Genomic DNA, 15,121 nt, shown 5'->3' on the forward strand with positions numbered 1-15,121 from the left:
TAAGAATCTCAGTTTCACATAAAAACAGAACAATAAAAACCAGAACAGACTTCTTATTTTATTTTTTTTTTACTTTTCATGGTTGTAGACAAAACATGAATGAGTTGACTATAGAAACTCTGAAGGCTAAGCAAATAGTTAACAGGTTTGAAAACCTAAAATATATTTGCGTCAAAACCGTAATTAAATACTAATTTTGAATGTCTGACAAAATTTGTGAATTCTTACCATTTCTACACATCCCTCCATATCTGAAGCAAGTCACATGGCCAGCGGTATAGTCATTTGACAGGAAGGAAAAAGAAGTAATTTCTAAAAGTATCATTGCACATTAAGGAACGTTCCCATTTTACAGTTTTGCTTGTCTATCCAGTAATTGAAGAAAGTGCTTTAGGATGAAGAATTTGCTCTCTTTTTTTTCTCAACTCCAAAATATAGTAAATAAGTGCACTATAATCTGCTGCAGGGCGAGGTTAAAGTTTTAATTTCGTTCACAAGATCGGTGTGAATGTGGAGGATAAGCATTACTCAACCAATTTGGTTTTCTTGGCAACTGGGGGGTTGTCTTTATCTTGTATCACCGATCAGTCAATTGCTTGAAATTGGGCTACATTTTAAAATTCTCCAGGCAGAGAAATTAGTAGAAAGGCTGTCAGTCCAGAATAGTTTTCCTCCCAAGTAAAGACATACAAAGATGAATTGTAGAAGTTTCAAAACAAGGTTTCAGCTTCCACATTGTAGAAGAGAATGGTGATGAAGAGAGAAGCATGATGTAAGGAGTCATTACTGATGTCAGACTGGCTGTATTTGAAATTTGTGTGACTGTTACAATTAGTACCAAAAAAATAGTAATTATGAAATTGGAAAATAAATATATATGTACCTGTTGCTCCATTGTCATTAATAAGGCTGCTTAGGATATATTCGGCTTTTAAGAGTTTACCTGATAAAACAAAACAAAGATAGGAAATGAATACAAAAATGTACCTTGTGGTATGAAGTGAACAAAAATATTCAACAGTGAAAGCCCTGGCAAATTTTACTCCTCTTCCCAGTGTTCTTACTGTGTTTGCAATTAGCCTAAACTTCCCAGTTAAGCATGCACTGCTAGATGCTACCTCGTGCACAGGAATCTCTGTGATACAAGCTATTTTATAGATACAAAAAGTATTGCAAAAAATGCCAATGGGACAAATATTTCTAGCCAGACACCTGCTTCAGAAAGCCATGGTTACCTCTCCTTTAGGAGGGAGGTTAAGGCCGTGCATTGGTTTTAGAGTCAACCCAGCTGCTAACACAAGCTCAGCAGCGTCGGCACATGACTCCTGACACTGTTCTCACTCTGCTCATTCCCACTTGTTGGGCTGCTGCGGGACTCAGGGCAGGAGCGGAGGCAATGAGAGTGGGGCAGGCACTGAGCTGCTGGCCACCCCACCGGTTGGGAATCCCAGACTATGTTCTGTACTTAAGATATTCCTCAATTGTCTTTTTCAAAGCAGGTTTGTTTGGCTTTGTCTTCTTCTCCCCAGAACAAGTGGGAATACATCTTCCCAGTCGGAAGATGATATATTAAAAATTCTTCAGGTGTTGCCCACATTATAGGAAGGATGGACATTTAAAAAAATAAATATATCAATTTATCCTAGAGGGGTTTGTAAGCGGCATCATCTGCATAGTCAAGTGGTCCCACTGAAAAAAAAAAAAAAAAGCAGCTGGGACAGTGCAGAGAAAATGCCAGGACTCTCATTTACTTCTTAAAGGCCCTTGGTCAGAAGTATAGCAATTCAGATATCCCTGTTTGAAACCAGCAGGGAAGATTTGTTAAGGAACAAAAGCTCCAATTAGTATTTTCCACACCCTTTCACAATTTTCTCTACTGCTTTTGGCTCTGACACCCTTTATACCAGCCCCTTTGTGCTACTGAGAAGAGCTGGGAGGGCTCAAGGGGGCTGGGAGTGGGCTGCACGTTTGAAAAGATGGCACCAGGGCCGTAAGCATGTCATCCCCAGAAAGGGACACAGTATCTTCTTCAAAGTCAAGTAGCTCCTAATAGGGCCTGAGCTGAGAAAATGGAGCGGTGGCTCCCTGGTAGCCAGCACCTGCATTGACGGCAAGGCGAGCCTGGCGGATGACCACCTGAGGACCGATCGGTGTGGCGGGCTGCAGCTTGTGCAGGCCCTTGGCGATCTTCAGGAGCTTGCTTGAGGCATCAATCCAGTACAGGAACCGGTCGATCAGGAACACAACAGCAGCCGCCGTCACACAGTCCTTGGCCATGATGGAGGCCTTCAAATAAACCTGAAAAGAACACCAGTGCCACAACTTCAAGAAATACAAGTAGTCAACAGTTTAAATAAAATACTCAGCTTTAGTAATTCCCTGCCTAACAGGGCTGCCTATATACCATTTGAAAACGAATTGAATTTCCTCAGTCATGTGCTGTAAGGCAACTGCAGTTTCATAGCAAGTAAAGTTACTAAACATTACAAGAAGCAAATACTATCTAGCCAAGTTCTGTCTCAAAGTTTTTGCTTGTAACCTCTATCATCCTAGCCATGTATATAAAGGGCTAAGCCCTTGTGGCACTGATTGGACTAGACTTATATCCTATAATTTGACTAATTTTGTTTATATTTTCATTCTAACATTGGAAGGTTCCAGCTCTTTGTTCTGCTTGATCTGCAGATATCATTCCTGTGGTTTTTTTTTGTTTTGTTTTTTTTTGTCTCTCTAATTGGTGTTTAGTATTTGGAACCACATAATTTGGTGGTCTGTTAATGAATTTAAATTATACCCAGCAGATTAACAGCAGTAATAACAATTAGTTCAAAAGGGACACTAGTCTGGAAAGAGATTGGAAATGGTCACTTCAGCAGTTGTCCCAGATGGAGCTCAAGCCGTACACAAGAGACAGGGCTTGAGCACTCTGTCTTGCGTATTAAGCAAACCGAGATGCACACAGCTCAGAAAGCACCTTTTCAAACCATTTCTGGAAAAAGTCAGGCCTCCTTGAATATGCATGAACATGCAAATGTCCAAGGGGCCTGATTATTACGGTTGATTAGCTGGTACTCCTGCTACCTTCAGTATGAGTACTACGTTTCAGTCCTATCTTTCCTTTTCCTCTTGTTCCTTAGAAGTCCCCCGGGAAATGGGGGATTCCCAGGGGACCTGCATCTCTCTGTGGGACCAGGCCCCAACTACAAACAACCAGCACCAATGCAGCTTTAAGGCTGGAGGATCAAACGCTCCTTTGTACACCACAAACGAACAAACAGGGCAGGAGTCCAATGCTTTTCCCTTGCAGGTCGTCTTTAATAATTTCTAAGCCTGCATGAACTCTCTTTGTATCCCCGCAGCCGCTGAGCCGTCACACCGACACAAGGAATCACCCCGAGCTCCTCAGGCAGCATGCTGTTAGGTGGACAGGAGGCCAGTGAGACAGCCATGTGGAGGCAGCTTGGCCTCACCATGGACATTGAAGTCCACTAGGACCTGGGAACATCTGCCAGGACAGCACCAAACACCCCTTTCCGTGGTGGATAGGGATCGGCACTCCTGTCAGTAAGGAGCAAGTAGGTGCTCCACACCCTGACACCTGGATGATCAATTTTCTACAGGTTTGTCATGCAGGATGGGGAGGATGTTGTTTGGCCATTGTTTCACTAGAACAGCTGCCTGAGGCAAACATTTTTTTCTGGGCACAAGGAATGACTAGTAACACTGCCTCAAGTCTACACTACCTGTATGAAAATCTTTCTGTAGGCCAGAAGACAGGATGAACGTGAAGAGTACAAAATGATGCCTCTTAATGAGATTCTTACACACTCCCTGCAAACTACGAAGTAAACAGGGTGTGGAGGGAAGAAGCATACCACATCTGAAATACGGAAACCAGCTGTAAGGAAGGACTCATCTCTTCAGCTGTGGAGTCTCACTTCAGGTCAGCAGCCCACAGAGCCAGGCCTTCTGGCGCCCAGCTTCACTCCAACACCTGGGAGCTGGCAATGCTCTAGTACTGCCTAGTGGTATGGTAAAATAGGCGAGAGAATAAAACAGGAAACACCTTCAACCATACGAAGCGTCCTCATAAAAGGATGCATTTCTCATCTCGTTCTTATGAGTCAGTACTTGTGCTGATGGCAGCAAAAGCAACGCAGGAGCAGGAGGTTCAGGCCCCACAGCACCATCAGAGAATGAGACTGTCAAGAAAACTCGGTCCAATTCCCCACTAAAATATCGAGTTAGGCAGCTATCTTCCATTTATGTCTGCAGCAGCAGTTTCTTTGCCTTGCCTTCCTTGTGTAAAGGCCCAGGCCCGAGAGCACCGAGCCAGAGACACCAGTGTCCGCTGACTGCCACAAACACCCTCCAGGCTTCTTGGGCACCCTCCTTGGCTTCTTCCCAGCCAAGTTCTTCACAGCAGCCTGACCAAGAAACATTCACTTGTTTCTAAAGTATGTAGCCCTCTGAGGTGCGGGGCAAAGCCCATTTCAAACCGTTTGGAGGAGAGCCCGCGACCTGCGGCACGAACGCTGGGCTGCAGCACTGGCCTGCTGCAAGCACTTGCTAGCGTGTTTGCGGTTCAGTGAGGCGGGTTTGTGCAAATTTCCTTTTTTTTTTTTTTTCTTTTTTTAAACCAGAGTTGGATTTTCTAAGAGGATGGCACTTGAAAAGGATTCCTGGAGCTCCGTGCGCAGCACTGCTTGTGCTGGTCAACAATGGAGGAATCCCTCTCTCTAAGCACCTGTAAACTGACACTGCAAACTATCCATTCGAAATGCTCATGAACAGGCCATATATTTAAGCACAGAGCATCGCCTAATCTATTTTTTTTTCCTCCCCTTCTTCCTTTAATAGATTGGAGCACAAAAGCCTGAGAGAGGGTGACCTACCAAACAAAAGGGCCTTTGAGTCCCTAGGAAAAGTAGACTTGGAGGAGGATGGAAGGAATCCAAGTGGCCCTATTATTTCCACTTGCACTAATTAGACATTTTTCTGTCAGCTATTGAGCACTGCTGAGAGGCCAAACTCACTGAATTCATTTCTAAAGTGTTTACAGAAGTTTGCATCTGTTTGTGTCTCTTCAGGAGGAAAATAAGCACTTCAATAGCATTGTGGAAAATCTAAACGAAGCATCCTATTCTGAAGGGCTTGGCAGCCTTGCAGCTGCATAATTTAACTCTCCACTCAATGCCGAAACCTCTTGTGTCCCTCTCCAAAACCAAATGGACATAAAATGTAGAAAAGTCAAGCCAGGGGGAGAAACTCGGCTACTTTTTTGTTGTTGTTGTTGTTGAAAGGCAGGGCTGCACGCTGTGTGGCACGCAGGAACACGGTTCGGTGTCAAGCTTTGCAATTACGTTCCCGCCTTGCCGGCAGCACACCCAGAAATTCATACCCTCACCTTCCACCCACCGCTCCGAAATTCCTCAGCGACTCCCGAATATGTCCTGCTGGCACATGGTGTGCTCCCCTCACCGTGCCGGACGAGATGCCTGAGAGGCAGCAGCCTGGCAGAGCACCACCAGCAGCCCACTGGGCTCATTGCTTTTTGGAGCAAGCCAGGGTAAGGCTAGCAGGTCCACTCGCCTTATTTCTGGCCTCATGTGCATCTGTGTGGAGAGGGAGAAAGAGAAAAGACAGAGCGAGGTACGTGCGCACTTTGTTTTCACATCTGTGTCCGCGATGCCCCATGCATATGTCTAATTGAGTTCGGGACACAAAGGGAACCTCACGCCTGGGAAGTGGAATCAGGTGGTGTCCGAATTAAATCTGCACGAGATTTCTATACACGGACCGTGGGGGAAAATGCAAAACATCCGTCAGCGAAGGGCTTGTGCCTAATGGCGCTGAGTGGGAGGGTGTGCTGTGCGCGTGGTTCCCTGCATTAGCGGGGTAGCTCCTTCCCGCACCGGGGCTGAAATTTGGGTCCCAGCACCGGGTTCAAAGCCTTGATGCCTCCTTCGCCTTGACAATGGGGCCCGCTCCCGAGAGAGGGAGCAGCTCAGAGCAGGGGCCATCTGGCACCGGAGCTGGCAGGATCGCGTCAAAGGGAAATTATTGGTGCATAGTAAATGAGGGCGGGGAGGAGGGGTAGGGAGTTGCAGAGATCTTTATGCGACAGCTGATGTAAGAGGAATTACAAGCCCAAATAAATGAAATATTGATTTAATCCACTCTCTCTGCCCTCTTTATAAAGCGAGGGTCCCACACGCAGCCTGCAGGCTCAGGAAGGTCCCTTTTGCAGAAACCTCTGCAAGCAACGAGGTTCGAGACCATTCTCAGAGTACGGCCACAGTTTTGTCGGCACTCCTGATTCCTGTGTGTTCTTACAGCCATTCGCCTCAGCCTATTTTAGTCTTCGTTTGTAATTGAGTCGGAAGTTTCAAATCTGAAAAAAATCATCAACACAAGAGCAGTCAAGAAAGAAACTCAAGCTCTGTGCACGGGGCGGGGTTTCAATGCCATGCATTTACAGGTGCTTTAGTTCTCCCTCAAGATCTACTCCTAGTTAGCACTTCACTGAACCCTAACAAATTGCCCAGCTCTTTCTCCCGCCGCATTCGTCCCCTGTCAGATTAAACACACAGTCAAAACACCAATGGATTTGGCTGAAGTCTCGCCCTTTTACCCCACGCACTGTTAGCAAAGCCCGTATTTCCAAGAGACCAAAGCTGCTGTCACTGCACGGGACTTCTCTATCAATCTCAGCCTTTCAGCTGGCAATCAGAGCACACTCTGCAAATAACAATGAATTAAGCCTCCTACCACCTCTGTGACGGGCAGGAGAAAGCATGTCCGCGATGTGCAGATGGATAAGCCCCAACACAGGACGGGCGAGCCACACAGTAAATAGCTGCGGCGCGAGGAATGAGAGGTTCCTGGACACTTTCCTCTCTGCCCTGAGCAGCAGAGGACCCAATTTAATGGCTTGAGCGTCTGAAGCCATTAATTAGCTCAAGTTATTCATCCTGAAGGTGATGGAGAGTTGGGTGTTTATTCAATGAGTGCAGCACTAGGTCCATTATTAGCAGCTCAAAACACCACAGAATGGGTCGGTTTTTACAAGCAGCCACATCTTCCTTCGTGAAGTGAGAAGCCGCTAGGGCAATAATAACCCCTGCTTTTACCAACAGCCCCCCTTTTTGGCAATTTAACTGGCCAGTGATTTAATTTTACCACCAAGGGCTTGTTCCCCATGCTGCTCCCACTCTCGACTCCTGCACTGCCGCTTGCTCCAGCAGAGCGGTGCCAGGAGAGCCCCGCTGGCTGCCCCAGCTCCCACTGTGTGTCCCAAACCCCTGGCAGGAGGGAGAGGACCCCCCATGCCTCGTGGGGACGTGGAAGGGGAAGGCAGCACCCCTGCCCTAGCTGCTGCTTGCAGGTTTTGCTTTGGGTGCTGCTTGTGTGTAGAGGTGGTGAAGGAGGGCACCAGCCCGTGGAGCCAGTGGGCAAGCCACCGACAGCATGATGAACTTGCATGCTCTCAGGAGGAGCATTTTGGGGGAAAACCCTTTAAAGCACCGAGGAGACTTGTCGAGGGGGGAGCTCCTGTGAGCCTCCTATATCTGACAGGGCAGCAGGGATTTGGGGGACCACAGGAGTGCCCCGTTTTTGCTAGCTGCCAAGGATGGATGCAACAGGAATTTTGTGGCACTGATGTATCCTGCCGTGCTCAATCTTTATTTAAATACACTATTGTGATGATTCCTTGTGGATCATTAAAATACTGTGTTAAATGGGATATTTTAATATTTAAAAATATCTAAATGCCAGTGGCAGATCCCTCCTGGCAGGGCAGCATTAAGTCCATTATAATCAGTTAGAAACCCAAGAGTCTTTCCTAAATCTGTGTCCTCAAAGTATAAGTCCATTTGAGAAGTGGCTGGAAGGAAAATACAGCTGCCCCCGCACCCCAGAGCTGAAGCTGTCCTGCTGAAGCTGCTGCCTTGGCTGGGCATCACGAGTGACACACGAGATAGCAGCCACCCTCCTGTGCTGGCAGGACCTGATCTCTGATACCTCTCACTCAAAAAGCCCCGAAGTGCCAGGGATGACACTGTGTAAGGGGGGTCAGGATGCCACCAAGCCCTTCTTGTGCTGAATTCAGCCTGCAGCCATGGCTCTGGGCTCAGCCGCTCCCTGTTCCACCAGGATCACCCAAGAAGAGCTCTTATGAGGTAGGTAGCAAAAGGTCAGCCTGAACAACCAAGATCCTCGGGGCTTTAATTCTCCTGTTACCACACCAGCAGGTACAGGGAGGAGAAAACTAAATCCTCAGCCCCCTCTTTAGTTCTTTTTCAAAGGCTCCAGCTCTCAAGTGCCACACACCCCCCTAAGGGTAGTGGGGCACTTCCCTCAGAACGGTTCCCCTAATGATAATCCAGCAACACGTAATTAGCCAAGGCCCAGGCAAGGGTGGCAGGGACTTATTTTCCATTTTTTTCCACAGTCCCAATAAGCCTGCACAAGCAGGGCCAGGATCCACTCTCCCCATCCAGGGCAGGCAGCACAGGATCAGCTCCCTGCAGGCCTTCCCGGAGGAGACCTGCTTTTGGGGAGCCTTGGGAGCACATGCAGCCAGGGGAGACCTGAGGGACACCTTCACTACAAAGGTGATTTAAGGTCATCTCTACAGCAAATTTAAACATTAACTGCGAATGAGTTTCCTTGGTGTCTTTGCACTGGCAAGGCCTTAGGTGGTGAAATCTCTGAAGCTGGGGCTTTGCTTTTTCACTCACACTGTACCTATTGCAGCAGATCCTGGTCTGTGGCTGAATGCCAGAGCCTGGATACAGGAATTACTCACATGTATAATAAAAACAAAGTGGTGTTCCATATCATTGCAAAGTGTTTGAGCACGGGATGTGATCTCACAAAAAAATAAAATAAAAAAATAATTGCCTGAGTAATCCTACAGGAGAGCTACTCGTGTGCAGAGATGTCCTTCAGCGAAACCCCACAGCAGGGTTTGTGGGATCAAAGACTACGTGCACATGGGCATGTTGCCCTCTATTGGCTGGTCACTGAGCATAAGGATATTTCCATCACTACAGATACTGGCGATCTGCAGGAAGGGCAACCCCTGCAAGCCTCCCTTTTGGAACTGCAGCCCCAGTCCTAACCCCAGAGCATGTGCATTTTTTAGCTAGAAAAAGTAACCCATGTGCCTGCATTTGTCAGTGAGACTCCCTTTACAATTCTGATTTTGCTTTGGTTTGTTAAAATCAGGAATCCCAGTGCTTCCCAGATTTTTTCACTGGCTACCAGTGTTGGCCATCGCCCTCCCATCTGCAGGGAGCTCTGGCAGGGCTCGCTGGCCGACGGCAGCTGGCAGTGAGGCTCTCTCAAATCCCGCTAGCAGGACGTGGCAAGCAGTACGCTGAGCTTGCTGACGTGGGGTGGCCTTTGTATTGGATGGTGAATCCCCAGCAGGGAAAGAAAAACCGACAACACACACACACACACAAACCCTTCTGAGAGATGCAAAGGTTTTGTAAAAACAGCGGTGCTGGTTTGCCTAAAATATTGCGTTAAATCTGTTGCCTTCAAGTCCCTGGGGTGGTTCAGCAATTTCACACAGTGGAGAGAGAAGGAAAGTAAAAAACCAAGCTTGCTTATATTGCCAAAATGTGCAGCGAGCCTAGCTCTAGCAGCTGCACGGCTCCTGTTGCAGCGAGGCTGCAGCCAGAGCGTGCCAGGGAGACTGCGGCTTGTTCGCTTCCCCTGCCCCCCAAGCTGTTTCTGCCTTCCTAGGGCTGTGGCCAGCATGCAGAAGTAATGATCCCACAGCAAAGACGAAGAAGAGCACTTTAAAAGGATGCAGGTGCAGGTGGCTTTGCCTTCTTGGTGTGTCAAGCTAGCACGCAGCCGCCAGCATCGGGTATCCCACTTTTTAAAGTGTAGCACTAAGGCAAACCCTTGAAGCCAAAGCCCTAATCCGCTTACTCCCTGTGCTGGTTTCAGCCGACTCACCGAGTAAAACATTGTGGTCGGGAGCGCGGGCAGGCAGATCTGCCCCCTCGTAACAACGCCAGTGTGTTATGGTAATGAAGCGCCTTTCATTCATGGATCTCAAAGCGCTTTTTAAATGTAATGAATTACGGTTTATGAGCTTATTCTGAGCATGGCAAATTAAAATAAACAGAGATGAAAATTTTTAAAGGTTTTCCTGAACAATAAATTGACAAAGACTTTTTTTTTTTTTTTATCCTTTGGGGTATGACATTATCCTTCTGTCCCTCATGCCAAAAAAGAGAAGAAAAAAGTAGCTCAGACTTTTATCTTTCCTCATCGCACTGTAATCACCTCTCTTCAGCCTCATTTTCCCCCCAGCTTTTTATTCAAAGAACTGAAGCAGCCTTTGCTCTGCCTTGAAATTTTATTTAAAAAAAAAAGGGCTGGGGGGGGAGGTAGATGAAGGGGGAAAAAAAATCCCTTTTCCTGACTAATACTAATAATACAGGTCAAAATGTCAGTCTATCTACAATTAAATGCAAAACAAAAAAGGTTTTCCCTTTTTCCCATGGTACAATAGCACTGGAATATAAATTACCAATGAAGATGAAATAATACTTCAAAGCACACAGGGAAAGGCAGCACAATGTTTACAAAGTATTTCCAACCACACGACGAACCATTGAAGCCGAGGGTAACCAATGGACTTCAGGGGGTGTCGGTGAATAGCCTAAAACTAGCATGCGGTAGGATTTCAGGTCCCTATGGTCTATGACCCCACGATATGCTTTGTTTAACAAGGGCAGCTGCAGTTATCAACAGATGTTTCAGCAATAAATAATTGGTATCATCTCAGAAAAGATCCATCTACCTGGGGAGAGGGCATAATGCTGGAAACACTGCCCCTCTATTACAGCCGCATTAATCTCCCATCTATCCAGGTCTCTCCGGGAGCTTACTGCAGGTGTTTGTCCTGGGAGAGCGCAGACAAACGCCACGAAGCTGGAGCGCCGCGCGGGGATTATAAAGGAGGTCAACCTCTGCCATAAATTTCTGTCCGAGGCCACACACACCAAAGAGAAGAAGAAAATAAATACCCAAGGAGCAGCAACCCCCCCCCCCCACCACCACAAATTCGGGATCCCCGCGGCGTGTGGTGCTGCTGAGGCTGACGCCCCGGCTGGCAGCAGCACAGCCCTGCGCTGGGCTTCTCGCGGCTCCTCGTCGCTGTTCAGCGCCATCGTCCTCCTCAAACAAAGCCTGCTGGCCTCGTGTGGAAGTCCCATTACCCTCTTGCCTTTTCTGCTCGGGTTTTGGCCAGCTGAGGCCCCCCAAGGGATCCAGTCAAGGGATTTCTGGAAAACTGGCAGGTGACAAGTTGGGCAAGCCCTACCGCAGCGAGCAGTCCTCCCTGCCTCCCAGCAGTGCGCATAATGCTTCCCAAACTCATGTTTTGTAGGACTTCAGGCTAACATTTGGCATTTTAGCATTATTACAACTCCAGATCTTCAGGGAAAAGGCAAACATCCATCTTGCTGGAAACAGAAGTGCACTGTGAACCGGATGAGCGGGCAAAGCGACCGTGCACACTAAGGTGGGCTTAGCACCAAGCAGCTCTTCACCTGCTGCAGCTACAGGGCAGGGAGAAAACCCTCTGAAATCACAAGTAAGACAGCCTCAAGCACCACAGCAGCACATTGCCCACAACAAGAGTGTTGAACTTCATACCAGCAGATCGGGGAGCCTGGCGCTGATCATATCCTGCAGGTTTGTTTTGTCCTCTGGGCCCACGTCTCGTTTATACTGCCACTTCTCCGGCACAAAGGGCCACTTCATTTCCTTCGCCTCCTCCAGAAGGGTCCTCAAGTCATCGGGAAGCAATGCTGAAAAGGTCAAAGCGCAGGTAAGGATACGGCAGGCACAACTGCCACGATGGAGCAGCCGCCCTGCGGAGAGCATCCCGCACCCTCGCACCTTGCCGGGACCCCCACAAGCACCATCCCAGGCAGGGAGAGCTCGCCAGCCAACCCTCACCGTCGTCTGCTCTGCCCTCCAGGTAAATGGGAGCCATTGGCCATTAAAGGAGTTTTTAGCAGGAAGCAACGCGGCTGGGTGGCTGGCTGAGCGTGAGGTGCTGCTTCGGGGCAGGCTGGAGGAAACCTGAACCTCTGTGCGAGGCAAGGACTCAGGTGAGCACAGCCGGCCCGGCCTGTGCCCCTTGTCACAGCACAGGTTTTGCTCGTGGCAGTAACAAAAACCAGCCTGAAAAGCCACAGCCAGCCTGGGAGACGAGTCTGGGCCGTAGATAGCAATCACACAAAGATCTAAGGGGATGCAGTGAAAAACAAGTTGTATGTTCTCGAGAATAATTATTTAATAGATCATTTGGGAAAAATAGTTGGTCTGGTGCAGCTAAGTCATTCAGGCGGGCTGAGGACCTGGCCTTTTAGGCTTGCAGGGGTGGAGGATGCCAGCTCCCTTCCTTTCAGCTGCAGCCCGCGTTTAATTTTCCCTGAAAGAGCGGCAAATCTGCAGCCCCCGTGTGCTGTGCTAACCCTAGGCCAGGCAGGCTCTCTGGCCAATAAAAGTGGATTAACAAGGATTATTGACCAGATGGGGTTAATGGTGATCATCAGCTGCAGATCTAGCCCCTTCTGGCCATTAATCCCCAGAAAAAACGCTGCTTAGAGACCGTCATTGCTCTAACGAGGTAATGCAATAAATGTATTACTACATATTTTTTAATCAACCCTCTACGGATGATTTTAGAAAACACACAACATAAGAATTCTGTTTTGTGCCCAGATTGCAGTGCATTCGCCGGGATGTTTTTCCAGAAAGAGTGGTGAGTCTGATACTCAGGGCCAGCTTTCTACAAAGTCACCTTTACAAACACACCACTTCTTCCGACCTAAGTTTTCTCACTTGTTGCTGCAGCTCTGGGTATGTTTCCCGTCACACCGTACAGCACGACCACGCTGTCCCGCTGGTCTCAAGTCGCACCCGGAGAGGCTCGGCCTTCCCGGGCATGGAAAGGTGGCCGAGGGGCAAGGCCAGGGGGAGAGGAGGCCGTGCCTCCAGCTCCCGTCCTCACAGGTCTCGTAGCTCCCTGTATCCCTGTCGTGACAGCACCACAAAACCAGCGCAGGAGCAACAACACCAAAACGGGAGAAGGCGACAGAGTCAGGAAGTACAAAAACAACCAGTGGGGTGGCGTGGATGTTGGTATTCTCTCTGAAGCACACAGATGTTGCTGCTACCTTGTTCTCCACGCCATCCTCAGTTAAACCTTAATCTGACTCCTACTAGATGCACCAAAGAACATCTTTAATATTGAACTTTTACTCTTAGAGGCCTCCTCAGCAGCCACTACTGCCGAGCTGGTTAGAGGAGGAAGCCAGAGCGAGGCTTTTGGCAGGATTTGGTGATCAAGGCCCCTTCAGCCATCTCTGGGGCTGGCCATCCGTATAAGCCTAGCTTTGAGCCTCACTCTGACATCTGGTTGTCACCACATGGAAATGAATGCAATTAGTGTGCTAATGATAATTACGTGGTGCTGTAAGGCAGAAACACTGTGAGTAAACAGTATAGTCGGTGAGCTGGCATGAACAATCTTCTAGCTATCAGCTGAAATCCAGCTCCCAGAGCAAGAGTTTACTCCTGCAGCGGACAGCTGTTGTCACTGCGACTCATTAATTACGGGAGGTGGAAAAGGATATGAACCTGTGCAGGAGTCGATTTTTAATCTGAAAGCAAACAGAAGTGCTTCACGTGTCCCATCGCATGAAGCGAGAGCAGGATCTGCTCCCCACCTCACCCCAGTTTATCCGTGCTTGTCTTTCAGCCCTTCCTGGCTCTGAACGAGCCCCGGCTAACTAACAGAGGCAGCACCTCGGTGCCTGTGCCAGGAGCATCCTCAGGCTGCTGAGAGCCGTGGTGAGCCCCGGCTGGTGCGAGCAGGTCCCCAGAGGACGGAGCCTCCCTGCGGGCTCTGATCGCCCGTTTCCTCCAGCAGCTCACCTGAAGGGCCGTGGCTAATCGAGCGGTTATGGGGGCGCTGATTTACCTTATCTGGAACTAAACTGATTATTCCTCATACGCTGCGGTATTTAATGGGAGAAAAGGGCTGAGGAGGGTGAAGGGGAAAAGCGCTCCTTGATTAGGAGTTCAAGAGCCTATTCTGAAGAGAGATAATAAAGCCTAAAAGAATTTGTGATGAGAAAACAAAGTACCCTCTGTCAAAAACAAACCAAAAAAAAAAAAAAAAGAAGAGAAAAAATCTTCCAGCATCCTTCGCAGAAACCTATACACCACCCTCCAGCACAGACAGGCTTAGGTGCTTCAGAAGAAGGTGGCTGACCTCCCAGCGAGAACAAGGGCGTGTGTAAAAACATATTTGAAGCAGCCCTGCACTCCCGAGCAAACAAAGGGTTTTAAAGATCAAATTGACATTATGGTCAAGCCACTCATGCGAAGCAGCACCAAACATTATTGACACCACACTGGAAAATGGATGGTACTGAAAAAGTGTAATACAAAGTAGAACCTGCACTTAAATTGAAATTTTGCAGATTTTTGCTGATGCCTTTATTTTTTTCCCCCAGGAATGTCACTTGTATCCTTTACTTTAATTTTCTGTACTTACTGAAGTTATTTTTCTGCGTGGCAGAAAGTAGTACATAACCTCCCTACCCTGTACAAAAAGGTGTAATTCACACAAGCTCAGCAATTCAAACATGGCTTTTATTTGGTGAATAAAAAAGCTGTGGCAATTAAGTTGTGTAGCCCTCTGAAAGTCTGACTCTGGACAAAACTGAACCAAGTATATTACATCCTTTCATGATCAGTGTGAGCTGGATTTCCACTGGAATTAATAACATTTTTATTTTTTTTTTAAACCACTCTCAAGGTATCAGGACAATGGCGAAATAAATGCTGGTTTCTAGTAAGATTGTTAGCGTTGAAACAAATGAAGAGCTCTTCCATTACAGCCCTCACTAAATCCTGCTTCCTTTCCTGGTTATTTATTCCAGCCATTAGCCAGCATGGATTTTCCTTTCAAGAGGGATACTGCAAGTTTTTTTTCTTTGGACACCACTTATAGAGGTCACACACATTTTACAAGATAAAGATTCAGGCAATGAGCTCTTTAATATATTAG

The 15,121-nt window shown here is 47.7% G+C and overlaps 1 protein-coding gene across 14 annotated transcripts in view; it reads right to left on the bottom strand.

Annotated features, from left to right (window-relative positions):
- Positions 1–15,121, bottom strand: part of ALPK1 (alpha kinase 1) — a 50,724-nt gene that overhangs the window by 11,866 nt on the left and 23,737 nt on the right. For 12 of the 14 annotated variants that reach the window (XM_083834050.1, XM_083834053.1, XM_083834051.1 and 9 more), the window contains 3 exons: positions 11,689–11,843; positions 2,100–2,298; positions 884–943 (listed from right to left, as the gene is read on the bottom strand). In XM_083834050.1, coding sequence (XP_083690176.1) covers positions 884–943; positions 2,100–2,298; positions 11,689–11,843 — 414 coding nt within the window. The other 2 variants (XM_083834054.1, XM_083834055.1) reach the window with 2 other exon arrangements.

The sequence above is a fragment of the Anser anser genome (genome assembly GCF_964211835.1).
Source record: "Anser anser genome assembly, chromosome: 4".
NCBI lineage: Eukaryota > Metazoa > Chordata > Aves > Anseriformes > Anatidae > Anser > Anser anser.